Source organism: Nicotiana tomentosiformis, chromosome 5 (genome assembly GCF_000390325.3).
Source record: "Nicotiana tomentosiformis chromosome 5, ASM39032v3, whole genome shotgun sequence".
Lineage (NCBI taxonomy): Eukaryota > Viridiplantae > Streptophyta > Magnoliopsida > Solanales > Solanaceae > Nicotiana > Nicotiana tomentosiformis.
This window is the reverse complement of record NC_090816.1, coordinates 118,253,252-118,279,420: the sequence shown is the minus strand read 5'-3', so window position 1 is coordinate 118,279,420 and position 26,169 is coordinate 118,253,252. Positions and strand designations below refer to the sequence as shown.

Sequence of the window (26,169 nt, the reverse complement as noted above, 5' to 3'; positions counted from 1 at the left end):
TTAGTTTAAAATAAAGGTACAAATTTATAACAATAACAACCTAGTGAAATCTCACAAGTGGGGTCTGGGAGGGTAGGATATATGCAGCCTTACCCCTACTCTGGGAGGGCAGAGAGACTGTTTCCGATAGACCCTCGGCTAAAGAAGATGGAAGAAGCGTTGATAGTAATTCATAGCAAGACCATATATTAGGAGACTAAATTAAAGAGAGCAATAAATAATATGAAAGAAGTACCTATAGCAAGTAATAGCAAGACAATCTATTCCGGCCCTTCCTCGGACATCGCGCATAGCGAGAGTTTAGTGCACCGGATTGTCCATACCTATAGCAAGTAATAGCAAGACAATATATTTAGAGAAACTAAATCCGAAGTCTAATAGCAATAGAGAATATGAAAGGAGCACTGATAGTAAACTAAGGAAGTACTGGTGACAAGTAATAACAGAATAAGATATGCAAAAAGAGCAAACTCAGGGTAAAAGGCTACCATACTAACACTAACACTAACGAACTACCGAAGACAAAGGGAAACAGATGATTACCTACTAACTTTCTATCTTAATCCTCAACCTCCACATCCTCCTATTTAGGGGCATGTCCTCGGTTAGCTCAAGCTACCCCATATCTCGCCTGATCACCTCTCCCCAAGACTTTTTTGACCTATCTCTACCCTTTCTCTTACCCCCAAGGCCAACCTCTCACACCTCATGACTGGGGCATTTGTGCTTCTCCTCTTAACATGCCCGAGCCATCTCAACCTCGCGTCTCGCATCTTTTCCTCCACATGGGCCACTCCCACCTTGTCCCGAAAAACTTCATTCCTAATTCTATCTAATCTAGTATGCCCACACATCCATCTCAACATCCTCATTTCAGCTACTTCCATCTGTTGGACATGAGAGTTCTTGACTGGCCAGCACTCTGCCCCATACAACATAGTCGGTCTAACCACTACCTTGTATAACTTACCCTTAAGTCTCAACGGCACATTCTTATCGCACAAGACACCGGAAGCGAGCCTCCACTTCATCCACCCTACCTTGATACAATGTGTGACATCCTCATCAATCTCCCCATCATTTTGAATTATAGACTCCATATACTTGAAACTCTCGTTAACACCACTGCGCGTCTCATCAATCAGAAGTATGTTATCTGCAAATAATATGCACCAAGGCAACTCCCCTTGAAAGGTACAAATTTACCCTTTAAATATACGAAATAAGCTAATTTTACGTCGGTCAAATGTGCTAAAAGAGCTTAAATACCCTCATATTTACTAACTTTTGAAGAATTGAGGCTAATTGACCTCTAGTCTTAATGTTTAGCACCAAGAATTAGCATGTGACTCATAATCCCACAAAATTTTAATTTTTCTTTTTATATTCTCATTCTCTTGTCCTATTGTCCAATCCTCGAAAACCAAACTAAGAGCCCGCTTGGATTAGCTGATTTGAAGTAGCTGATAAGCATTAGGTGCTGAAATGTACTTTTAAGTGTCGAAACTGATTTAATAAATAACCAGTTATATGTTTAGATACAAGTGCTGAAATTGATAATAAGGTGCTGCAGTATTTGATAAAAAAAATGTTGATAAGCTCTTTTTCTGTTAAAATGACTTAAATAACCTTAGAATTGTTTACACTTATAAGGGCGTAATTTCTTCAAAATTTTAGATTCTAGATCGATTCAAATACAAAATATTATATTTGTCATTTTATTTTAAATACAACTGTGCTTTAATAAGTTAATTTTTATTATAAATATAATTTATTTCATAATAAGCATATAATCACAAGTTATAATAATTAATAAATTGACAAGAGTTTCTCAGAAAAATAAACCTAAATAGGATAAAATATTTGAAGAGAAACAAACATTGTTTTCATCACCACAACACTTAGAAAGCAATACACCAAAAAATTAATATGTCCTTATTTATTACATACAGCTCAAAGATTAATACACAATTACATTGATACAAATATGCAAAGGAATATAGGATTTGCGTATCTTAAATAGTCAATGAGAATTGCAGACTTGAAGAGGTGGGGGGTTTAGGTTGAAAAAATACTTGAGTCAGAGATTATCAATGTATGAGTTTTGTTCTAAAAAGGAATATTTTAAGGATAAAATAGTAAAAATTTTGGTCAAATTTAAAGTGCTTATAAGCTAAAAATTTATAAGTTGGGGGTGATCAGGTTATGACTTTTGACTTATTTTTGACTTATAATCATTTGACTTATAATTAATTTTAATTTTAACAAACACGTGAGATAAGCCAAAAAAGTGTTTATAAGCTAATTTGACCTTTTATAAGCTCCCGCAAGCACCCTCTAATTGACAAAAAAGATTAAAAAAGAGTGACATAAAAGGCATTCTACAAAAGCAAGAACAACAACGCAAGTATTACAGACTGAACCTCTCAGTCGCTCCCTATGGGTTATCGGCTTCATCATTATAATCACATTCTCCCCATTTATTATAACCCTTTTCCTCGCCTCTTCTCTTTTCGCTTCAATTTCAGGTAAATTCTTTTACATTCACATATATACACCTTATGTTTATCACTACAATGTTAAACATACGAAATGCATGTAACCAATTTTTTCTTAAAATTGATGACTCTTTTTAATTAAACAGAGTGTGGTGTTGCAGCCAGAGTGGTAAAAATCAGGCACAAATGGAGCAAGTAGTTGTTAATGGTTCAGAGTCACATTTAGTTGTTGTGGATAATCCTAATTTGTTGCAAAAGAAAATGTCTGCAATTCGCCTTGCCGGTCCTGCAAAGCTCCAGGTTTTGTTCCGAGTTTTTATTTTTGTTGGGTGACGAATTTTAATTGAGAACAATGCATTTATTCAGCTTCAGTCCCCAAATGTCTTTCGTTACATATGTTTGTTCACATTACTTTTAGTTTGTAAAAAAAAAAAAAACTATTTAGAAATAATTTAAATTTGAATTTTCTATTTTACCCTTAGCGAGACGATGTATAACCACACAAATATTTATGACATGTTTTATACCACAAGTTTTAAAAGCCGTTCTTACTCAGTCAAACTGCATGACATAAAATGGGACAAGAGGAGTATCATTTTTTTGGGGATAATTGCACTTTTGGGTCCTTTAGTTATTGGTAAATTCTGATTTTGGTCCTTGTGATATTTTACTGATCATATTTAACCTTGAATTGGTTAAGGTGTGTGTTTTCGCTCCTTTTACGTAGTAGATATGTTATATTTAGATTCTTTTGAGACCGATATTACCTTTAAAATAGAGTAACAATACAAATTTAACATAATGCATAGTTAATTAAATAGGTTAACAGTTAATGATTTTCGGAATCTGTGAAGATTCACTACCAGAAGGATCAATATTGCACATTTCGATTAATTGAAGGTTAAATGTGTCTAACCAGATCAATATTGCACATTTCGATCGTTCAGGGACTAAAAGTACAAATACAATGACGTCTGAATTTAAGACATTGCTTGTTAATCCGATCAATGCACTTTTTCATAACTTGTATGATAAAATGTTTTCCCTTGAAGAAAGTTGTTATCTATGGAGCATTGCTGTTAATCTTGGGTATATATGTAGAATTTCCTCAATAACTTATTATTTTCTTGGTTAAAGCTTCATTCTTTATCTTGTGCGCGAGGATGAAGTAGCCTAACATTTCCTGCTTCTTGGCTGCGATGTTAAATTTGTGATTGGGTAAACTTGTAAGTGGTTAGTTGAAAGTTGAAACTGTACTGACATTTACCAATCTCTAGGCCCTTATATAAACTACAAGGAAAGTGCGCATCTGAAATATTGGTTGCTTGCAAGCAGGATATACTTTTAGAAGTGAAATCTAATAGGCTACAACAACAACAACAAAAAACCTAGTGTAATCCCACAGGTGGAGTCTGGGGAGCGTAATGTGTACGCAGACCTTACCTTGTAAAGGTAGACATCCTGTTTCGGATAGACCCTCGGTTCAAGGAATAATGAAAATAGAGTAACAAACAATAGTAACAACAATGCAATAGGAGCAAATGGATCAACATGTAATAATAAAGAATCATGAATAAGAGAAATACAAAAATAGTACTAGTACCACTGGTAAGACTAAGAGACACTAGCGACTACCTGTTACCCTTCCACTCTAATTCTCGATCTCCACCCTTTCCTATTGAGGGTCATGTCCTCGGTAAGCTAAAGCAATAACATGTCCTTCCTAATCACCTCACCCCAGTACTTCTCAAGCGTACCCTTACCCTTCCTAAGACCCGCCATGGTCAACCTCTCAAACATCCTGACGGGGACATCTACGTCTCTCCTCTGCACGTGCCCGAACCATCTTAGCCTCGATTCCCGCAATTTGTCCTCCACCGAGGCAACACCCACCCTTTCCCTAATAACTTCGTTCCTAATTTATCTTTCCTGGTAAGTTCACACATCCATCTCAACATTCTCATTTCAACTACCTTCATCTTCTGGACATGGGTTTCTTGACGGGCCAACACTCCGCTCTATACAACATAGTCGGTCTAACCGCCACTCTGTAGAACTTGCCCTTAAGTCTTGGTGGCACATTCTTATCACACAGAATCCCAGAAGCGAACCTCTATTTCATCCACCCCGCAGCAATCCGATGAGTAACATACTCGTCAATCTCCTCGTTGCCTTGGATCGCAGACCCACGATATTTGAAACTATCCTTTCTGGGGGATGACTTGTGTATCAATTTTCACTTCCACTTTTGCTTCAGGCATCCCATCACTGAACTTGCACTCCAAGTACTCTATTTTCGACCTGCTCAACTTGAAACCTTTAGACTCCAACGTCTGTCTCCAAACCTTCAACCTAGCATTAACCCCGCCTCGCGTCTCGTCAATCAATACTATGTCATCAGCAAATAGCATACACCATGGCACCTCTCCTTGTGTGCGTTGCGTCAACACATCCAACGCCAGGGCAAACAAAAACGGGCTAAGAGCCAATCCCTGATGTAACCCCATCCCCACTCGGAAATGTTCCGAGTCACCACCCGCAGTCCTCGTCCGAGTCTTAGCTCTCTCGTATATATCCTTAATCACTCTAATGTACGCTACCGGAACGCCGATAAGGCGCTAACCTCCAAACATCTCCACATAACCTCCCTCGGAACTTTGTCATAGGCTTTCTCTAGGTCTGAAATTTAATATGCTGGATTTTATAAATCATGGCATGCTTCCTGAAAAGTTCTGTTATTGAGGATCAACTATAACCACCTTTCCCAAAGTTTCTATCTGAATTTTAACTTCTTTTAAGTGGTCAAAATTATTTAAGATTTGGTTAATTAAGGGCTACATGTGACGAGCTTATTGCCTCTGGTACTTCCTGGACGTGCTTGCTTAATTGCATTTGGAAAACAGAGGTTAGATCTGATATCAAAGTAAACACTTTTATGGTCTTGAGTTTGAACTGATACTGTTTGTCGACTTGATCTTGGTACTGGTCCGTCTAGATCAAAGTAGGAGCAGATAATTATATAGGTAATTGTAATAGAATGGAGATGAGAAACACGAGGATGCGTTAGGGTGCAGGACATACAATTATTAGTCCTGGTTATTCCAGCCTAGTGCTATATCAATCTTTTCTTGTGCGCTGTTTAAAAACAAAATTATGGATGAATCTTATATAGAATCTACTTTTCAGCTCCATATGGTTTGGTAGGACGCTACAACGGTTGGCTCCATGTTTTGTATGACCTAAGTCCAGAACCATGAGCATTTGTTAATGGAAATTACTTCTCTTAGATACAGACATACAGTCTCAAACATGTGTGTGCACACATACCCATGCACATTTCACCTTGTTCTAATTGCTTTTTCCGTTTACGTACTAAACTATTTCAACATCCTAGGTAATTGCAGATTTTGATGCCACATTGACAAAATACTGGATCGATGGTTGTCGAGGCCAAAGTATGTTATCCACTTCATACAACATTGTCCTATTATGATAGATTGGCTGGAACAGACTGCATATTCAATAGCATACAATTCGATATATGTTCCTTGGCTCAGGAAAACAAATTTTGTAGGCAGTCATAACCTTTTACAGCAGGAGGATCCTGAGTACAATGTCAAGAGGCAGAAGTTATATGATTACTATCATCCCTTAGAATTTGATCCAGCTATTCCCCTTGATAAGAAAGCAAAGCTCATGGTAGAGTGGTATGTGTTATGAATTTGTACAGCTATAATCGGGTTAGACTCATATGATATATTGCATTTTCTTGAGTTTTTGACAAGTGAAATGTGAAATACATAAATTTGAAGTTTCAAGGATAATATTTATATTCTTGTAGATTGTACGAGTACCATGGCCTATGTGTTAATGCAATTCAAATCGGTGAATTTTAAAGGGATTGTAGTACATGGCCTATGTGTTAATGTCCAACTTATTTTCTGCAGGTGGGAAAAAACACATGCTCTTCTCATTGAAGGAGGCCTTACATACAATGCAATTCAAAATTCAGTGGCTAAAGCCACAATTGCATTCCGAGACGGTGTAACTGAACTTTTTGAACTTTTAGAGGTACAGTATAGCCACTATCAGCTGTTGTTTTCTGAGACTTCTTGAGATGATGTTTGATGAATGTCAATGCAACATATATGATCCATTGGGATTTTCTCGTGTGATTTGAAATTTCTATTAGAAAGAAAGATGATGGGTTAGTTCAACGAAGAGCTAAAGTATAGATTATAGGACCAATCTAAGATGTTAAGAACCTTATAGGAAATGCTTTTATTTCTGTTTTTGTTTTTTGTTTTTCGACCTTTGAAAGTCCTAGAATATCAGGCTTAACCACAGTTCAAATTTTGTTTTAGAGAAACAAAAAGTTGAATGCTGATGCCGAAGTTGTTAGTCAATTATCCTAGAATAGCTCTTCTCAGAAGAGTTTCCTTTTGACCCTCTACTCTTTCCTGTGATTGCTTCATAATGACTTGGATCTGTTTGATATGCAGGAAAAAGGTGTACCTGTTCTTATATTCTCTGCAGGTTTAGCTGACATAATAGAGGAGGTTAGTTCTTCAGGCTTGTCAGTGGTCTTGATGCATAACAGGTGGATGCGATTGTGTCACATTTGTCCAATTTAGCTTTAGATACGAAGTCTCATCTTCTTGATTTGGCAGGTGCTGAAGCAGAAAGTTCATAGATCTTTCAAGAACGTTAGAATTGTCTCCAACAAGATGGTGTTTGACGAAAATGGTCGCCTACAGTCATTTAAAGGTATCACCTATCGCCATTAGAGGTGTTCTTTTTGCTTACTTTAAAGAGTGCTTTAAGCAGTTTCTGCTGATGTTTTGATTCATAATAAATCTGCATGGGCTACCAAATTTTACCTATTCCTCAAAGTTTGCGAATTGCCTTCAGGTTGTAAGTTTAAGCTTCAATGGAGGCATAAGCTGCTCTAGTTATGCCTCCTTGGAGGAACAAGTAGATAAAGAGTTTTATTTTCTTATATTCTGACAATATAAAGAATATAAAGTATTTAAGCTATCAGGTTATTTAACGACCAACCACATTTGATTTTCTGTAGTGTGGATTAGTAACTTAAAAAAGAGGGTAGTTAGTTGTTACTACGGATCAATTAGTCACTTTTTTACATTGTTGGTGTATATAAGACCTTATCAAAAAGAATAAATCTAAAATTGGTCTATATAAGTTAAATTCACTACTTAAAAGTAACACACTTGCAGTAATGTAGAATGAAAAATACCTTTGTCATTTATGTTTAGTAAAATATCTTGAAACATCTGAGTTTACTTGTAAAAAATAGCTTTCTCCTTTTTATCTTTATCAAATTCTTGAATATAGAGACATTTGAATATAAAAATTTATAGTTCAAAATATTATTAGTTATACTGTTTTGACTCAAAACAAATGCCACGGTTATCCAAAAAAAATGCGGGTCAAACAGTCTAATTTTTGGATTTTTGGATACATGGATATCCTTTAAAAATAAAACAGTCTAAATAAAGTACTACAGTCTGACCTTCTTGAAGATTTAAAATATTTAAAGAAATATTTTAACTCTTCGTCAAGAAAAGTGCAGTAATTGTGTCATAAAATTGGGATAAGGGTGGTAAAGTTCTCTCTTTAAGGAAAAAAATTATTTGTTGCGTCCTTGCATTTTTAATGTATTTAATAAGATTAAAATAATAAATAGCTAAATTATTACAAAATGATGATATTCCAATATATTTCTCTATAATGACAATTATTTGATAGTTCCATCTGACTAAACCATGGTAGATAAAGTGATTCTGTACTTGTGCCGGTAGGAAGCAACATGTAACCTGGTGAATTAGAGGAGGTGTGCACGAGTTGGCCTAGATAGCAGAGTTTTTAAGAAATGAAAAAAGGAAGATAGTCCATATTCTTATACTGGATTACTACAACACTATCTTTAGTTTATTTTGTACCTACAATTATTAAAACATAATTTCACTGACAAATAAACTTAAACCATTTATTATATTTTTTCCCAATCAAATAGATAAAGAAGATATCAGTTGTAATTAAGATTTTGGTATTGCTACACTTGGTTGGGATAAGTGTAAATTTAGAGTCTCACAAGAGTCAGAGAGCTCTTAATTTGCCTTAAACCACATTACTCCAATATCACTATGAAATATGTCCAAATACAGCAGACTATACAGAGGATTCAAATCAGCGACCTCAAGTAGATTGGTACATTAAGACAGTTGATTGACTAATTTGATTGATTGAAACAAATAAGGACGAATTCTTTTATGATTTTTTCGAATTTTATTTTTTCCAATAAATGCGAGTTTGTCCTCCATAGTTTTGGGCATTTATAAGGCAAATGTAAATATGGAAATCTAAATCATGAAAACACATGAACACTAAAAGACTACATAATTAAGACTCTTCTATGTAGTATAGATTAGTTTAGGAGTGGAGTTCAAGCTCTGTAACGAATTGATTAATAGCTGATCATTGGCTGAACATCTTGATCCTAGTAGTTACTGGTAGATACTAAGCTTCTACACATATTTGGTCTGCGGAGGCATATCAAGCAAAGTAAATTGCATGGATATTTCTTGTATTGTTGGTCATTTACATCCTTTTTCTAAAATTAAGAACACTAACTGAACCTGCAGGTAAGACAATCCATGTACTCAACAAGAATGAGCATGCACTTGACATGGCTGCACCACTTCACGATCACTGCGATGACCTGAATGGACTGGGCGATGAGAAATCTTCATTAAAGAAGAGAACTAATGTGCTACTCCTTGGTGACCACATTGGAGATTTGGGAATGTCAGATGGCTTGGATTATGAAACAAGAATATCTGTGGGTTTTCTGTAAGTATCTCATCATGTTTTCTTATTCATCAAATTCGAAAAAAAACTAACAGAGATATCAGATAACAGAGAACATTACACTGCTCATAGAATGAATATATATATAAGAATTAACACAGTTGCCAATACCTCAAACCAATTAAATAAGCTAGAGAGAGAAGTAGAAAGTTTGAGAATGTGTGAGAGCCAATGTCTCACGTCATGACCTCAAGTTGGTGCATGCGATATCCAAGCTTATTGATTGTAATTATAATTGTTGTAACCCCATAGTTAGAGAAATTAGGTGCTCACGTCCCATAATCGAAGTAGGAATGTGTCACGACCCAAAATCCGACTAGTCGTGATGACACCTAACCCAACCCGCTAGGTAAGCCAATTATCAACTATCCAATTCCAATGAATTTAATAAGACAATTAATTAAAAGAAAATACATGAAACCAATACATTTCCCCAACAACTGGTAGCACAAATCATGAGCTTCTAAGAATAAAGTTTACAAAGGTGGTATGAAATAAATACATCATCTGTTTGAAAGGTACATAAATAGAGTTTTATGAATCTAAGGCTACCATGAACAAGAGGCAGTTGTGACTGGATCGCATGTACATCTTCAATGCTAGTTCTCGCCATGTACAACATCAACATCCAAAATCTGCACGCAAGGTGCAGAAGTGTAGTATGAGTACAACCGACCCCATGTACTCAATAAGTAACAAACCTAACCTTAGGTTGAAAGTAGTGACGAGCTTGTACCAAGGTCAGGGTCCCGCTCCGATAACCAACAACAGTTCATAACAACATGAAGCGAGTAATACAAGAAGTAATTCAAAGAATAAACGCTCAGCTACATCATGATTTCTGAAAATAATTCTGCCTTTCCAGTGTATCAGTGAAAATCCAAATCGTTTACCAAAAATATAAGTAAGTTTGAAAACATTAATTTTTCCCAAAAATCCTTTCAACAATGATAAGATGTTTTATTTTCTTTCCAGATAACCAGTGATAAAATGCATCACTATGCCCATATGCCAATATGTGTGAGAAGTCATGAATGACGTGATACCGTACAACATGAGGAAAATGCATCTCTATGCCTGTATGCCAAATGTGCATGTCAATGCGATGCAACTCGGTGATAAAATCATATGCATACTCTCAGAGTATCATTTCACTCCGTCCTCCCAATCACTCAGTCCTCCCAGTCACTCAGTCCTCACAGTCACTCAATCCTCCCAAATCACTCGCCATTCGCGCTCAGCACTCGTACTCGGCACTCGCGCTCAACACTCGTACTCGGCACTCGGTAGGTACCTGCGCTCACTGGGGGTGTGTACAGACTTCGGAGGGGCTCCTTCAGCCCAAGCGCTATAATCTGCACGGACAACTCACGTGCTGCACGGACAACTCATGCGCTGCACGGACAACTCACGTGCTATAGTATCAATATCTGTATCCGCACGGACAACTCACGTGCTATAGTATCAATATCTGTATCCTCACGGACAACTCACGTGCTATAATAAGCCAATCTGGCCTGCTGCGGCGTGCAACCCGATCCCATAATAATAAAGTATATAAAGCCAATATGGCCTGCTGCGGCGAGCAGTCCAATCCCATAATTATCCTCACAATCAGGCCCTCGGCCTCACTCAGTCATCCATCTCTCCAGTCTCTCGGGCTCACAATGTCACAAAACTAGACCAAAAATGATGATATGATGAATCAATAAATAGCAATAGAGACAGAGAGATGATATGAAATGAATGAACATGAGTGAGTATGAATTTACAATTTAAACAAATAAATTACACCAATATGACCTCTGTGGGTCCCAATAATACTGGCACATAGCCTCAACATGATTTTTAATATGATCCTCAGCTCAATTTCTTTAGCACATAAAACTACATAGAAAATGCCAAGATTATTTGACTACAAAATTCCGCGGAAACAATTATGTCACAATTTCCATGGTGCACGCCCACAGGCCTGTCACCTAGCATGTGCGTCACCTCCCAATAATTCACATAATACATATATTCAGGGTTCATACCCTCAGCTCCAAGATTAGAAGAGTTACTTACCTCGAACAAGACGAATCCAATGTCGAGCAAGCTAAACAATGCTCCAGAAATCCCATTCTGCACGTACCAACTTCTGAACGGCTCGAATCTAGCCACAATTAATTCGATTCAGTCAATACCAATTATTGTAATCAATTCCATAAAGAAATACTAATAAAAATCCGAAATTAACTCAAAAATTACCCGTGGGGCCCACATCTCAGAATCCGACGAAACTCACAAAATCCGACAACCCATCCAATTACAAATTCAACCATACTAATTTCACTCAAATCCGACTCCAAATCAATGTTCAAAACTCGAAATTAAACCAAGAGAGTTTTCTAAAATTTTCAACTTAATTCACCCATTAAATGATGGATTCAAAGGCATAATCATGGAAATTAATCAAAAATGGATAAGAATCACTTACCCAAAACACCCACGCAAGAATCTCTCCAAAAATCGCCTTCTACCGAGCTCCCAATTTGATTCTGTGTTATGAACTCAAAACTCCCGTTTTGGAACTTTTAATTCTGCCCAGAAATGCCTTCATCGCGTTCGCGACCATAGCTTCGCGTTTGCGAAGCACAAAAATGTGCTACCAAGATTCCTTCTTCGTGTTCGCGATCTCCTCATCGCGTTCGCGAAGCCTTCTGACCTCTGCCCTTCCCGTTCGCGAGACACGAGCCGCATTCGAGAAGGCTCAACGCCAGGCAGGCCCCCAACTCCCTTTCCTCTCCGCGTTCGCGTCCGCCCACTCGCATTCGCGTAGGCTTTCCCCGACTCCCTTTTCGCGTTCGTGTCTCCTTCATCGTGTTCGCGATGGGAAAATCCCAGGAGCCCAAAATCCTTCTTCGCGAACGCGTGAGACCCTTCGCGTTCGCGAAGATCAACACCAGACACCAGTTCCAGCAGTTGCAAAACAAGGAAAAATGATCCGAAACCATCCCAGAACTCCCCAGAGCCCCCGGGACCTCAACCAAACATACCATCAAGTCCCAAAACATCATACGAACTTAGCCGAACCCTCAAATCACCTCAAACAACACTAAAACCACGAATCATACCCCAATTCAAGCTTAATGAACTTTGAAATTTCAAATTTCTACAAACGACGTCGGAACCTATCAAGTCAAGTCCGATTGACCTCAAATTTTGCACACAAGTCATAAATGACATAACAGACCTATTAAAATTTTCAGAATCGGATTTCGACCCCGATATAAAAAAGTCAACCCCCTGGTCAAACTTCCCAAAAATTCGACTTTCGCCATTTCAAGCCTAATTCCACTACAGATCTCCAAATAATTTTTCAGACACGCTCCTAAGTCCAAAATCACCATACGGAGCTATTAGAATCATCATAATTCGAATCCGAGATCGTTTACACATAAATCGACATCCGGTCGACCCTTCCAACTTAAAGCTTTCCATTAAGAGACTAAGTGTCTCAATTCATTCCGAAATCTCTCCGGACCCGAACTAATTACCCCGGCAAGTCATACAACAACAATAAAGCATAAATTGAGCACTAAATGGGGAACATGACTGTAATACTCAAAACGACCGTCCGGGTCGTTACAGAATGGTGCCACTATCAATAAAATTTGCAATCTTTTTCAGTCATAAGGCTTTGAACCTTCCAAGATAAGCTTCCATTGAAGATTTCTTCAAATTTGTCAAGTCATTAACAATAAGATGAAATGAGTTGATACTGATGACATACAAAGGTTTGTTCCAACAACAAACAGTTAGCCCAACTCTCTAAATGGATAAAAGCTGAAGTAAAGAACTTGTGACCGGAAGAAATACACTGGTGAGCATCAGTTCTCTCTGACGCACTTTTTTATTCTCTGAAATCGTGAAGAGTTCTAGTTAGATGGTTGACAACTCCTTGTCCTATGTATCATTTTTCAATGGTAAAGAAAGGACTTACCCCATTGCATGAAGTGCTCCCTTGCTAACTAGTTTGGGGTAGGAGAGATTGAAGGCATATAGTACGAAGCCTTCCCCTTGCATTTGTGGCTTACAAGGTTTTACCCTTCGAATTTGTGGCTTACAAGTTACCAAAGGAGCAATTTTACTATAGTGCAAAGGCTCGCCCTCAATTATAATTCGATTGATCAGACCGCAAAGTAGTAATTTGTAACAAATTACTCTTTTTTGTGATAACTGAGAAATATATTATATCCAAATTCAGAACTTGATGGATACTTTACCCTTCTCCACTTAAATACAAGACCTGATTCATTCATAACAGGATTCAAACTTGTAACTCACGCCTACCACACATCCCATGTTGTACTACCTTTGCCATTGAATCAAAGGTCTGGGCACAATTTCCAACAGATTTTTTTAGTCGCGCTTGCAAGATTACCATAGATATGAGGATATGTGTAATAGTACCAAGAAGCCATCGGTAAGGTGGGGATAGCAAGAGTGGATTGGAGTGACTGATTTGCCTAACCTATTATGAACTGATAAAATTACCCCTTCATAAGAAAAGCAAAAATATCAAATTGCTTATTGATGTTTTTCTAATTCAATGTACAGTAGATTCTTCTTCCTCCTTTTTTTCCTTTTAGATGGAAAAGTCCACTCTCAAACCCCCCTACTTATTAGCCAATGGTGGCTCTTATTCAGCTTTGCTCTTGGAGGTTGAGGACCTTTACCCCTAGGATGTCCATCCCTTGATTTCGATGGGTAGTAGTTCTATTGTGGAAAAGATTCCTACCGTGATGTATTTAGCATCTGAATATGTGTGATTGCAAAATATGACTTCTTAACTAAGCCAAAATATTTGGTCCTTTCATGCATATCCATTGTGGAATCATCTTCTTTTTGAATAAAATATATGTTTACAGATGAATTGGGTTGTTTTATCCTAAACACTACTCAATAAAAGCTTCCAGTGTCTGTCTTTCAATTTGCAGCTTGGGTCCATACCATAAGCTCCTATATCGGTTTCAACTTTCTTGAGTATTTGTTGCGACCAAACACACACGCAAGTATACGTGGTTATCAAGTAATAAAGTAGTGAGTAGAGTATCGTTCCCACATAAACTTATGATTAACTTTTGACTGATTCAAACTCAAACAAATTATCTATTCAAGAGATTTTTCTCAAAATGAGTAGGCAATTAATTAATAACCAAAGAAAATATCAAACAGTTAATTAAACTAGAGATCAACTAAAATACGTAGGCAATTGCGAATAACAAGCAATAGGAGAGGAAATTCCGGGGTCATAGGCTAGCTAACATTCTTGTTGCGTTCTCGGCTTAAACTGACTAATTGATTTATCTGGTTTGTTGATTGACAAGGTTAATGTTGCTCGTAAGAATCTGTCGAGTTCTTACTCGCCTATTCAACTTAACTTAATGCCTATATGTCTATGGAATTAGAAAAAAAGTGTATTTGGTGCACCCTTAGCAGTGAAGTCGGGCTAAGGCACCCGCCTTAGCATCCGCACATCAGAGATGAAGGAACAGGGGGTGGAGCATGCGATGCTGAGAAGCTGAGGCGGATGCGAAGCATCCACCCCAGCATCAATCCCTGAAGCTGAGCCGGAAAAGGAAAACTTTGGCTCACGACTTTTGTACGCAATATATAAGCAAAAAACGCCTCTTTTAGGTCATCTAACACACGAGGAAGCAAAGAAAAGCCATCATAAGGTTTGGAAACCACGAAATGTTGACGTTTGAAGTTTGAATTAACGAGTTTGATTTTATCATATTGGGTTGTTTATTTAATTCTGTTTTAAATTATTTTGCTGCGTAGCTAACAGTGGAATACTATTTATGAATCTAGAGTTGAACTCAAAAGTATGAATTCTAGATTGTATATAGGATTAAATAGAGCAAGTTTTTGAACCCGGACATCGGGGAACGGATTCGCAATTAGGATAGAAATATATAATTGTCTTGCTTGGTTGGAAACACATGAAGCGTAAATGCGTTCTTGTTAGTCTTAATTCCATAGACATATAGGCATTAAGTTAACTTGAATAGACGAGTAAGAACTCGACAGATTCTTTCGAGCAACATTAACCCTGTTAATCAACAAACCAGATAAATCAATTAGTTAGTTTAAGCCGAGAACGCAACAAGATTGTTAGCTAGCCTATGACCCTGGAATATCCTCTCTTATTGCTTGTTATTCACAATTGCCTACGTATTTTAGTTGATCTCTAGTTTAATTAACTGTTTGATATTTTCTTTGGTTATTAATTAATTGCATACTCATTTTGATAATTTGTTTGAGTTTGAATCAGTCAAAAGTTAATCATATGTCTCCGTGGGAACGATGAACGATACTCTACTCACTACTTTATTACTTGACGACCACGTATACTTACGTTTGTGTTTGGTCGCAACAAGTTTTTCTTCTCCTTATTTCAACCTGTGATGTTGTAATCAAGGGTGGAAGGGTACTTCAGCCTAATTTAGGCGTCAAACCGTACTTGTAATCTTTTCATAGGTCAATAAGCTTCCAAATTATACTTTTCATTATTTTGGAAACAAGAGAAAATTGTTAATTTGTGGATTTTGTAGAGTTTGTAATATTAGGAGATTGTTCACTGATTGCCTGCTGAAGTTCGAATAGATATACTTTCCCAAAGTCTTTGACCTAATGGTTTGCCAAGATATTTTCTTACAACGGGAACTTCTACCGGAGTTTCATATTAAAAATTTTTGTAACGTTGTTTCTTCTTTGTCAGAAATTGCCGACATGTTTCAGCTATACTTAATATTGGATTAACAATGCAAATCCTCAAAATGTTATCTTTTCTTGATATATGCTGTCCAGTTTCCATCTTCTATGTCTAATGCAAATGGTGAAAATCCCCTCTTTGTGCATAGAGGCAAGAGCTAATAAAAATAGTGCAGAACTCAAAGCATAATGAAGTTTGCTCCTATGGAGTTTCACAAAGCATGAGCACAAGACCAGACTTACAGCTGTGTGACATTTTAGTCATGTTGATTTAATGTCTTATTATCTTAGACCAAGTTGCATATGATGGCAGACTTTAATGTGCTATAGTCGCTAAACTTACTAGAGATTGTTGCAGGAATGACAAAGTAGAAAACTCTCTAGAAAGCTACCAAAAAGCTTTTGATATTCTGTATCTGGTAAGAAATTCTTTGATGAACTTTAAGTTTGATCATTCTGCTATTATAAATTGCTTGTCATTTCCCTTGTCCTGTGTCCTATCACCTTTTTTCCTAAATTGTAGAATGATTCATCAATGCACGGAGTAGTCAAGCTAGCGTCTCATCTCTGTTCAATGGAAAGCAATTGTGTCTCCTAATATCGTGTCTTGGATTGGCATAAAGCACGAATGGCTGCTACATTTATCGTGTCAAGAAAATTTTCATTAAAGAGAATAGGAAGGGAAATGCATAGTAACTCTCCTAATATCAACAGCTTCTCAACATCTGTTGTCACATGAAGAAGGTTTTAATGGTTTCTCATCTTTTACCTTATTATATTTTTACACCTCAGGGATTTTCTATTGGAATAATAAGCTACAATTTTGTATTATTTTAGACCTTGCACTCTTTTTACATATGTTGGTTCCAGAGGCGGATCCAGGATTTAGAGGCTCCGGGTGCCACAAATTTTGAACATATCCATGTTACAGTTTACATTATTTAAATAAAGTATAAATTTAATCGGTTTGGTTTATTTGGATTTCGGTTCGCGTTATTCATCTTTAGGGTTAATATAGACAAATCGATCGAGCAAAAAATATATGTAATAATTATAATAAGTTGAAAAAAAGCATAAGATTCAACTGGAGTATGCATTTTGTACAAGAAAAAGGCTTGTTATCAATTTATATTTGGATACTCAAGGCAAAAACTTATACTAATAAGTCTAAATATTAAAATAGAAGTAAGCTTATAGGCATTATTCAATTTACTATTTTTTATAAAAATTAAGCTCACTCGATGTTATATACAATTGTCCTACTTTAGAGTATTTTGATAACAAAATAAACTTTCATTCTTGATTAGAACCATAACTTATTCAAGGATTTCTATTTATAGTTTTTGGTTTCGGCAATTAGATTTACGGAGTTGTACTCCTGGAGAAAAGATTTTTTTTTTATCATCTATTCATAAATCACGGAGGAGTTGGGAAAGCGCAATAGTGGGAATTTTTTTTCCACGAGGAAAAAATAGATTTGTGAAAGATTTTTTTTTATATTTAATGTTTAAAGTAAAAAAAGGAGAAAAGAAATTTTAAAACGAACTAATAAAACCAAAGAAGAAACAAAGGAATTTGTATCGGTTAAATGCATCGAAGAAAGGCTTCTAAAAAATTTGTGCCAAGCTAGACTTGATCTCCCGCCGCAGGGGTGGAAATGACAGTGCCTTTCCAATGGCACCTTGTATTTTTTCCTTATATATATACATGCATCTATATATACTATTGTATAGTCTCGGCCAAACCTTGCGGGTGGCGTACCACCTCATCCCTTACACATAGATCCGCCCTTGGTTGGTTCCAAATGAAATGAAAGGTTATTGTATACGGTCAAAATCGGTTTCGACCTTCGTATGATTGGTGAAGATGGACCGAAGAGCGTCTTCATAATATCGAGATGAGATTTGAAGAAGGCACGAACGAGCTTCGAGTTTCGGGGTCAGATTAAATACCGAGCTCGATGTCATTATCGAGCTTGAGCCCAAATCGCGCTGTAATGAGAAGCGATGGTATCAAGCTTCAGAGCCAGAGACCAACCGACACCGAGCGCGAGTCAATACCGAACCCCGAGTTAATATCGAGCTCGAACCCACATCGAGCTCTCCGATCAAGATCGAGCCAAGAGACAAGAGCCGTTACAGCCGCACTAAGAAAGGGAATCTCGGCGGAAATTAGGGAAAGCTGATTTATCATGGGTTCCCCACTATGTATTTTTTATTATGCCCATAGTAGGATCCCTCCACTATAAGAGGGATGACTATTATTCCTGCAAAAGGATCAAGTCATTAATACACTGTAACTCAAATACTGTTAAGATATTCCCATATTAAAAGATTATCCTTTTTAGTTACCTACATAATTTTATTTTGCTTGTTCATAAATCATCTCATTTCAACTCGGTTTGTATCCTTTCTTTATAGTCAATATTTGATATTTCTACTTACTCTTATAATTTGTGTCAAGTTATATCACTTACCTTTAGAACTACGTACAAATTCAACTCTATCCGTTTTCGGGTAAACAATTATATTTTTTGTAACTGAATTGATAAATATTTCACTGTCTTGAGTTTATGTATCATGTTTGCAAATTTTTTTTTTTTTTTTGTTGTTGGTATCTTTCGCGTTTTTAAATATGGATTGTAGGAGATACATCATATTCTCTTTAGGCTAATTATTCACATAAAGATAATTATACGGCCCCTAACGTACTATATCTAGTGGAGCCAACAATAAGGTCTCGGAATACGTGAAATACATAAGGAACCAATTGGAAGAGGCTTGGGTGGGGGATAATTAAGGGGAAAAAATGAAACTATACAGCCTCTCTCAAAATTGTAGCATATAATTTTTTTTATATATATATATATATATATATATATATTTTTTATATGTTATATACAAAAAATATACGTAAAAGGCCTAAAAATGCTACTCAACTAACAGAAATGGCCTATCTATGCCATCCGTTAAAAGGTTGATCCATTCATGCCACTAATGTTATACTTTTGGCCCATTCATGCCACTCAACTAACAGAAATGACCTATCTATGCAATCCGTTTAAAGATTGATCCATTCGTGCCACTAACGTTATACTTTTGGCCTATTCATGCCATTCAAGTAACATAAATTACCTATCTACTCATTCCGTTTATAAAATCCAACCATCTTTCATCCTAAGATTAATTCTGTCTTTTTCCTCTCTTCGTGTCATCTCCGTTAAATTTCCTCCACTCACAAAGAGGACACCATTTTCTACTCTTTTGCCACCGTCTTCTTCCCCACACACCACCATAGTTAACCACCTACAGACCCGAAAAGTGAGGTACCTTCACCGGAGTTGAACTTGGACGTATTCATAAGCCATGAAAGTTAACTTTCAGGATATTAATAAAGCATTTGGCTTACTTCAAGAAAGGAAAATGTTGTCTTGTACCATTTGGATGGATAAATAATCCTTTTTTATTTCTCTTTACTGCAAAGGAAAAAAAATATGTTATAGAACTCCTTTTTCTGATATCTGAAGATTCAATACTTAGACACTAGTCCTTTGTATTATTAGAGGAAAAAACTTAGTTAGTTCCTTAAATATGCCTATAAGAGTATTTTTATCCCTTATCTATATCACTAAATATAAAATATCCCTTATCTTTATAAAAGTGGACAAATATAGAGTTAAAATAAACACTGTTAAACTAAAAACTGAAAAGGGAAAATCCCTAATTCCTTCTCTTTGCTTTGGCGCCAACACCGTTCTTCCAATTACCTCTCTTTGCTTTGGCGCCAAAATCATTCTTCTAAAATCAAAACTTTGCCATTGTCGATCTTTATTCTCCATCGCCAGCCATGTATATCAAAAGGAATGGTGAAATAGAAGCAAGCCCATCTTATGGTGAGAATCTATTTTACCAACTAGTTTTCAGAATCTTTGCTTTATAAGTTTTTACCTTGATTCTTGTTTTTGTTTGTTAATTCGTATCAAAGTAGGCTGAATTTGGGTACTTTATATTTTTTTAATCTTATTTCTACATAGGAAAACTAAATCTTGTTAGATTATAAGTTGCTTTTTTATTTTTTTTCTGCTTGCCTTTACAGAAGTTTAATTAGAACTTCTTTGTTTATTTTTTGAGTTGCTTTTATATTCAGTTCTGCTCGCTTCAAATTATTTTGGTTTGAAACTCCTATTAAAAATATATTTTTTATTGTTGACATACTCTGTAATTGCGGCATCATGTTTCAGCATTAAGGGCTTGTCGTTGCGTTGGCAGTCGCCATCGGAACAGCTTGGTTTTCGTTTTCAGTCATCATCTTTTCTGTAAAAGAATGACACAAACAAACGTTTAATACACGTTTTCAAACTGGAGTAAAAATCACGTAGATTTTAATATCCAACAAAACGCCACGAAGGCTTAACTCTCCAAAACGGGAGTACACAAACCACAAAGGTTTTAGTTTGCAGAATAATTAGAATACTACAAATACAGAAATAAATATTAAATTCCTTAAGATTGTTGTTTCCCGTCAATATAGCTGTATTTGTAAATAATAATTCTAATTCTGCAAAATATAAATTTACGTAATAAAACAGTAAATAATTCGAGCCCACTGAATTCACAGTGTTTCCTTAAGGAATTTAATCCCCTCCTAGTACCCAAGGTAATGGATTATTTCCTCCCAGGATAGAACGAATAACACACTGGTGTAGCGGTACTTCAAACCCCAGTGTTTCAGCGAACACAAAGTTCGGTAGCAAATCACACTTACAGTTGCTTTGTTTGAAGTTAAAAACAATGCAGAACGAAGGAGTATATACTCAGAAGAACGTATGGAAGTTCTGAGAGGAAGGAGTGCAATGTATAGCCAATTGTATGTTGAGTTCTTGGTAATTTCAGTTGAGTTCCGAGTGTTTCACTTCAACATTTGCTGCTCCTATTTATAGCAACCAAGAGGGAGTGCAAGCCAAACGTCCACCCTTCATGGTGGAGCAAGCATTACATTCATGGTGGAGCAAGCACTTCATGGTGGAGCAAGCACTTCATGGTGGGAAGACCATTATCCGGCTGCCAATGATCAAATACACGGATTGGAAAATATCCGTTACAAATACGAAGCCGAAGCCGTAGCCGTAGCCGTAGCCGTAGCCGAGCCGAGCGAGCGACGACGACGACGGCGCGAGGCTTGCTTTCTTCTTAACTCTTTAAGAGCTACAAGAAGAGCAATTATATATATACCCACCAAAAATGTCTTCCACTTCCAATATGGGACAATGTCTCATTGTTAAGAGGGGAAACTTAAAATTTTACTCAAAATTTCATTTTCCCTCCATTTCCCATTCACCCTCATTTTAAGAATATTACATCTTAAATTAAAACCTCAACAATAATGAAGGTCAAACAATCAACATTCAAAATATGCAACAAACTATTGGAATTACTGAGAAACTGGCTGAAACGTCAAACTCGTCTAGTTGTGATGAGTTTGATGATTCTAAAAATGAAATATCAGATTTCAATCCAATGCTTGATAAGGGAGTTACTGGAAAACAACGTGTTGAAGGTGGTAGAGAGCGTATTAGTGCCGAGGTTCAAAAGAAGTTGTCAAATGAAGAAGGGGATTCTGATTGCATGAATTCTTCGGACACTTTAAGCTTGGATAGTGATTCAGACTATGAGAGTTTTGATTTTCCCAAGTACAATCCTAAAACTGATGAGAAGAATCCCGTACTTGCTCTTGAATATACATTTGAAAACAAAAAAGAGTTTAAATATGCTGTGGAAACTCACGAAATAAAAGCTGAAAAGTATATCAAGTGGCGCAAAAATGACAAGATAAGAATAAGAGGTAAGTGCATACATCCGGCTTGTGAGTGGAAAATTATGGCATCAAGAATGTACAGGGACATGAATTTCAAATAAAAACTTACAACCCTGAGCATAGTTGTAAAAATTGGCATCACTGTAATTAGACGATCACATCTTCTTTTATTGCGAGGAGATATCTGGATACCATCAGTTCAAACAGGGATTTGAATGTTTCTAAATTCAGAGATACAATTAGTCGGAAACTTAAAGCTCATGTTAGTTTACCTCAAGCTAGAAGGGCTAAAAGAAAGGCCATTGCATTGCTTGATGGTGATACTAAAGATCAATTTGCTATGTTGTGGGACTACATCGATGAGCTTGAAAGGACAAATCCAGGTAGTTCGATTCATGTGAAATTAACAGAAAATGAAATAGCTAACAAGCCATATATATTTCAGAGAATTTATATATGCTTTGCTGCTTGTAAGGAAGGCTTCAATCCCGGTTGTAGAAAGATAGTTGGTGTAGATGGTTATTGGTTAAAGAGCCCGATGTATGGAACTCAATTGTTAGCGGCAGTTGGACTTGATGCTAATAATAACATATTCCCAATAGCATATGCAATTGTTGAAAAGGAAACACATGATACATGGTCATGGTTTTTGAACTACTTGTCTGTTGATTTGGAGATTGGTGATCATGGTGGTTGGACCTTCATGTCAGATAAGCAAAAAGGTCTTCTTGAAGCATTTATATTCAGTTTATTCGATTAGATTGCTTAAATATTCAATTTTTGCTTGCTTCAACATTTTAGTTTGAAATTCTTACTAAAAATATGATATTTTTATTGAAGGTCTTCTTGAAGCATTTAACGATGTGTTGCCATTCGTCAGTCATAGATTCTGCGTGAGATACCTCTATGGTAATTTCAGGAGGGCTATCTTTAGTGGTTTCTCTATAAGGAATGTGCTTTGGGCTGCTGCAAAGGCTACGACGGTGAAGTTCTTTCATGATCGCATGTCTGACCTTTTAAACTTAGATGCAGATGCTGTTTCTTGGTTAAATACAAACCACCAAGTGAATGGTCTAGATTTCACTTCAATCCAAATGCTAAGTGTGATATCTTGTTGAATAACATGTGTGAATCCTTTAATAGCATGATACTTGAGGCCCGAGACAAGGCCATTATAACATTGTTAGAGAAATTAAGATACTTATTGATGGCTCGGATACAAGCTAACATGGATAAAGGAGAAAAATGGAATTCGGGTGATGTTTGCCCTAGGATCAAGGATATTTTACACAAAAATGAGTCTGCAGCAGCTGCGTTTATTCCTCAAAAATCAAATAAGTGGAATTATGAAATCCTTGGAGAGAGCATGGATGATAATTGGGAAGTGGACCTACATAACAGAACATGTAGTTGTAGGAAGTGGACTATAACCGGATATCCTTGCAAGCATGCCATTTCGGCAATTTGGGCTAAAAATGATGAGGTAATTAACTACGTCGATGACTGCTACATGGTGGAAACATATAGGAGAATTTATGAACATGCTATTCTTCCAATTAATGGATAACAATTGTGGCCTAAATCTAGTAAGATTCCTCCTTTGCCTCCAAAGAATGTGAAACAAAAGAGAGGAAGAAAGCAAAAATTGAGGAGAAAGGAATTTGGGGAAGCTGGAGCGAGTAGAACAAGGATGAAAAGGAAGCAAACAACTATTGAATGTAGCATTTGTCATAAGCCTGGTCACAACAAGAGAACTTGCAAGTTTAGCTATGTGGAGAGAGAAACTGACCTAAATGAACCAGTCTTTTGGCAATCAACTACATCATCACATCCTGAAAAATTGCCGGTATAATATTTGAATCTGATGTAATTTTTAAATCGCCTTTCTATTTACAAGTTAAAAGTTAAACAAATGTTTTCTCTATTTTGTAGGTTAGAATAGGAGAAGTAAATGAGGTAAAAGTTGGATGTTCTTCGAATTACTTTTGCTGCTATTTTTGGATGATGTTTAACTCATGGCTGCTGCTATTTTTCTTTTTTTTTTTGGAAGCCGAATTACTCAAATAAGTTCCATTTACATGTTACACATTAAACCATATTTCTATATTTTGTGGGTTAGAACAGGAGAAGTAGAACAGGGCAGTTCTCACTACTATTGAAGACATTCTACTGTTGGAATTCTTAGCTGCTGTGTCGTGGACATTGTTCTAGTCATATTTCATGCTGTTTAGGAATCGTTGAAGACCTTGAAGCATGGATGTTGTTGTTTGGTCATATTTTTTGTTGTTTCTAGTCACAATGGAAGTGATTCTTGTTAAATGTTTTTACTTTTCAGATGTTTGAACATCATATACAATATGTCGTTCATGTTTTGAGCAAATTGCTATAACTATGTTTCAATACTTTAATGCATCATATAATTTTAGAACTGATTACAAATTGCAGAAATTTTCGTTGTGCAGAAAACTTTTCATATTGCAGAATTTTTTAGATTTGCAGAAATTTCGTTGTGTAGAAATTTTTTGTATTGCAGAATTTTTCAAGTTGCAGTCCATAGTTAGGTTCGCAATGGAGCAGAATTCCTCGAGTATGATAGGAAATTTGGGGGGAAAAGGGGTCGACGGTTGATGAGAAAGAGAGAGAGTTCGTTAATTTTAACTGGGTTTTGACGGGGTAAAGCTCCGTTGTTTTTAACCCAAACGGAGGCTCATATCCGTTAGTTTTGCAAACCAAATTAAGGGGTAGACTAAATTTGTCCACTTTTACAAAGATAAGGGATATTTTATATTCAATGGTATAGATAAGAGATAAAAATAATCCTATAGGCATAGTTAAGGGATTTTCTAAGTCTTTACCTCGTATTATTATAATGTAAATTTTATGGATCCAGTTTTAATGGTATGTATTAAGGGTCGATTGGTTATCAGGATAGATGATACTAATCCCGAGATATAATTTGAAATTGTATTTATTTCATGTTTGATTATAGGTATTAACTAATACTAATATAAATTTATACCAAAACGGTGGGATTAACTATCATATATAAAAGGTGAAATAGCTAATCCCAGCCTATAAAATAAACGACCTCTAATAAGTATATTATATATATGGTTGAGAGGCTTTTTGGATGAAGGTTCTTCGCGGTGGAATGAGTTGGGGTGTTTTTTATTCGATAAACATACAAATTAATATACCTTATATATACGATTAATACTCATCACGTATTAAATAAAAATATTGCAAGAAATTATAATATCCATTCCTGATATATACACATATATAACATAGTCATATACACATTACTACTCGCTTTATTCAACAATATACGGCAAAGTGAAATATAAAATTAAAAGGCAAAGTATAGAGAGAGGTGGCATATCCTAAAGTAATAATTGTTGTAAACTAATCATATATTATTCTTGGAATTGCTGAAATTTTAACTGAAACATCTAAGGTTCAACAGTGCGTCGTACATGTAGTAACTTGAAATGCTTAAAATACCATGGAAGTTATTGTCATTTATAAGCAAAAAACGAAGGTGACGGAAGGTTAGGATCCACCAAACTATATAGAGAATCTGTTTCTCTATCAGTTCCCACAAAGCACATACAATAAGAGATAAGTAAATGACACGATATAGTTTTACGTGGAAAACTCCCACCTCACGGGATTAAAAACCACGACCTACACTCGTAAGATTTCAACTTCACTAACCGTGCAACTTCAGATTACAACCTATTGTAACCTAGGAATTAAACTCTTAATCCATCACTCACTTGTAATAACTCTATTACAAGCCTCTTTGTAATAACTCTATTACAAAGCTCACAACTCGACTAACTTTATCCAAGATACAAACACAAGGTTTATGGTTTTACAATTGCTTTCCTACACAATGCTTCTAACTAAGCTAAGTAGGAATACAAAAGTACAACACAACTAAGGACGTATAATAACACAATGCTGGAAATTGATCCTTTGTTCTGTTTATTCTTTGTTCTTGAAGCCTGGAAGTCACTTGCAAGATGGCAACACACTTGAGAGGAAACTCACTTAATTTTCAGATGTGCAAGTGTGTGTTTTTTCTTTGCTTCATGTTAATAGTCTCCAAGTGATGCCACTTGGATGATGCAACCAAGTATCCAGTACAAGGCATTCCCCATAAAGTGAATGTTGCACTTTTTGCACTGTTGCGTGTGTG

At 36.2% G+C, this 26,169-nt stretch overlaps 2 protein-coding genes across 4 annotated transcripts; both read left to right on the top strand.

Annotated features, from left to right (window-relative positions):
- The first annotated feature begins 2,387 nt into the window (after positions 1 to 2,387).
- On the top strand, positions 2,388 to 17,126 carry LOC104090443 (uncharacterized). Its single transcript, XM_009595540.4, has 10 exons — positions 2,388 to 2,528; positions 2,645 to 2,798; positions 5,893 to 5,953; positions 6,073 to 6,205; positions 6,446 to 6,569; positions 7,001 to 7,057; positions 7,169 to 7,265; positions 9,164 to 9,371; positions 16,510 to 16,570; positions 16,675 to 17,126. Exons 1-10 carry the CDS (start codon positions 2,440 to 2,442, stop codon positions 16,747 to 16,749), a joined length of 1,059 nt encoding a protein of 352 aa, XP_009593835.2. The 5' UTR covers positions 2,388 to 2,439; the 3' UTR covers positions 16,750 to 17,126.
- A 2,165-nt stretch (positions 17,127 to 19,291) lies between these two features.
- LOC104118650 (uncharacterized) lies at positions 19,292 to 24,403 on the top strand. Of its 3 annotated transcripts, XR_011407992.1 has the most exons (3): positions 21,395 to 22,687; positions 22,806 to 23,811; positions 23,898 to 24,403. XR_011407992.1 is itself a non-coding variant. In XM_070175252.1 (2 exons), the coding sequence occupies exons 1-2, from the start codon at positions 22,306 to 22,308 to the stop codon at positions 23,081 to 23,083; spliced, it is 660 nt and encodes a 219-aa protein (XP_070031353.1). In that variant the 5' UTR covers positions 21,395 to 22,305; the 3' UTR covers positions 23,084 to 24,403. The 3 variants fall into 3 exon arrangements, 1 of the variants encoding a protein (XP_070031353.1); XR_011407993.1 differs by lacking the exon at positions 21,395 to 22,687 and adding an exon at positions 19,292 to 20,043 and having other exon boundaries at positions 22,806 to 24,403; XM_070175252.1 differs by having other exon boundaries at positions 22,806 to 24,403.
- Positions 24,404 to 26,169: the final 1,766 nt, after the last annotated feature.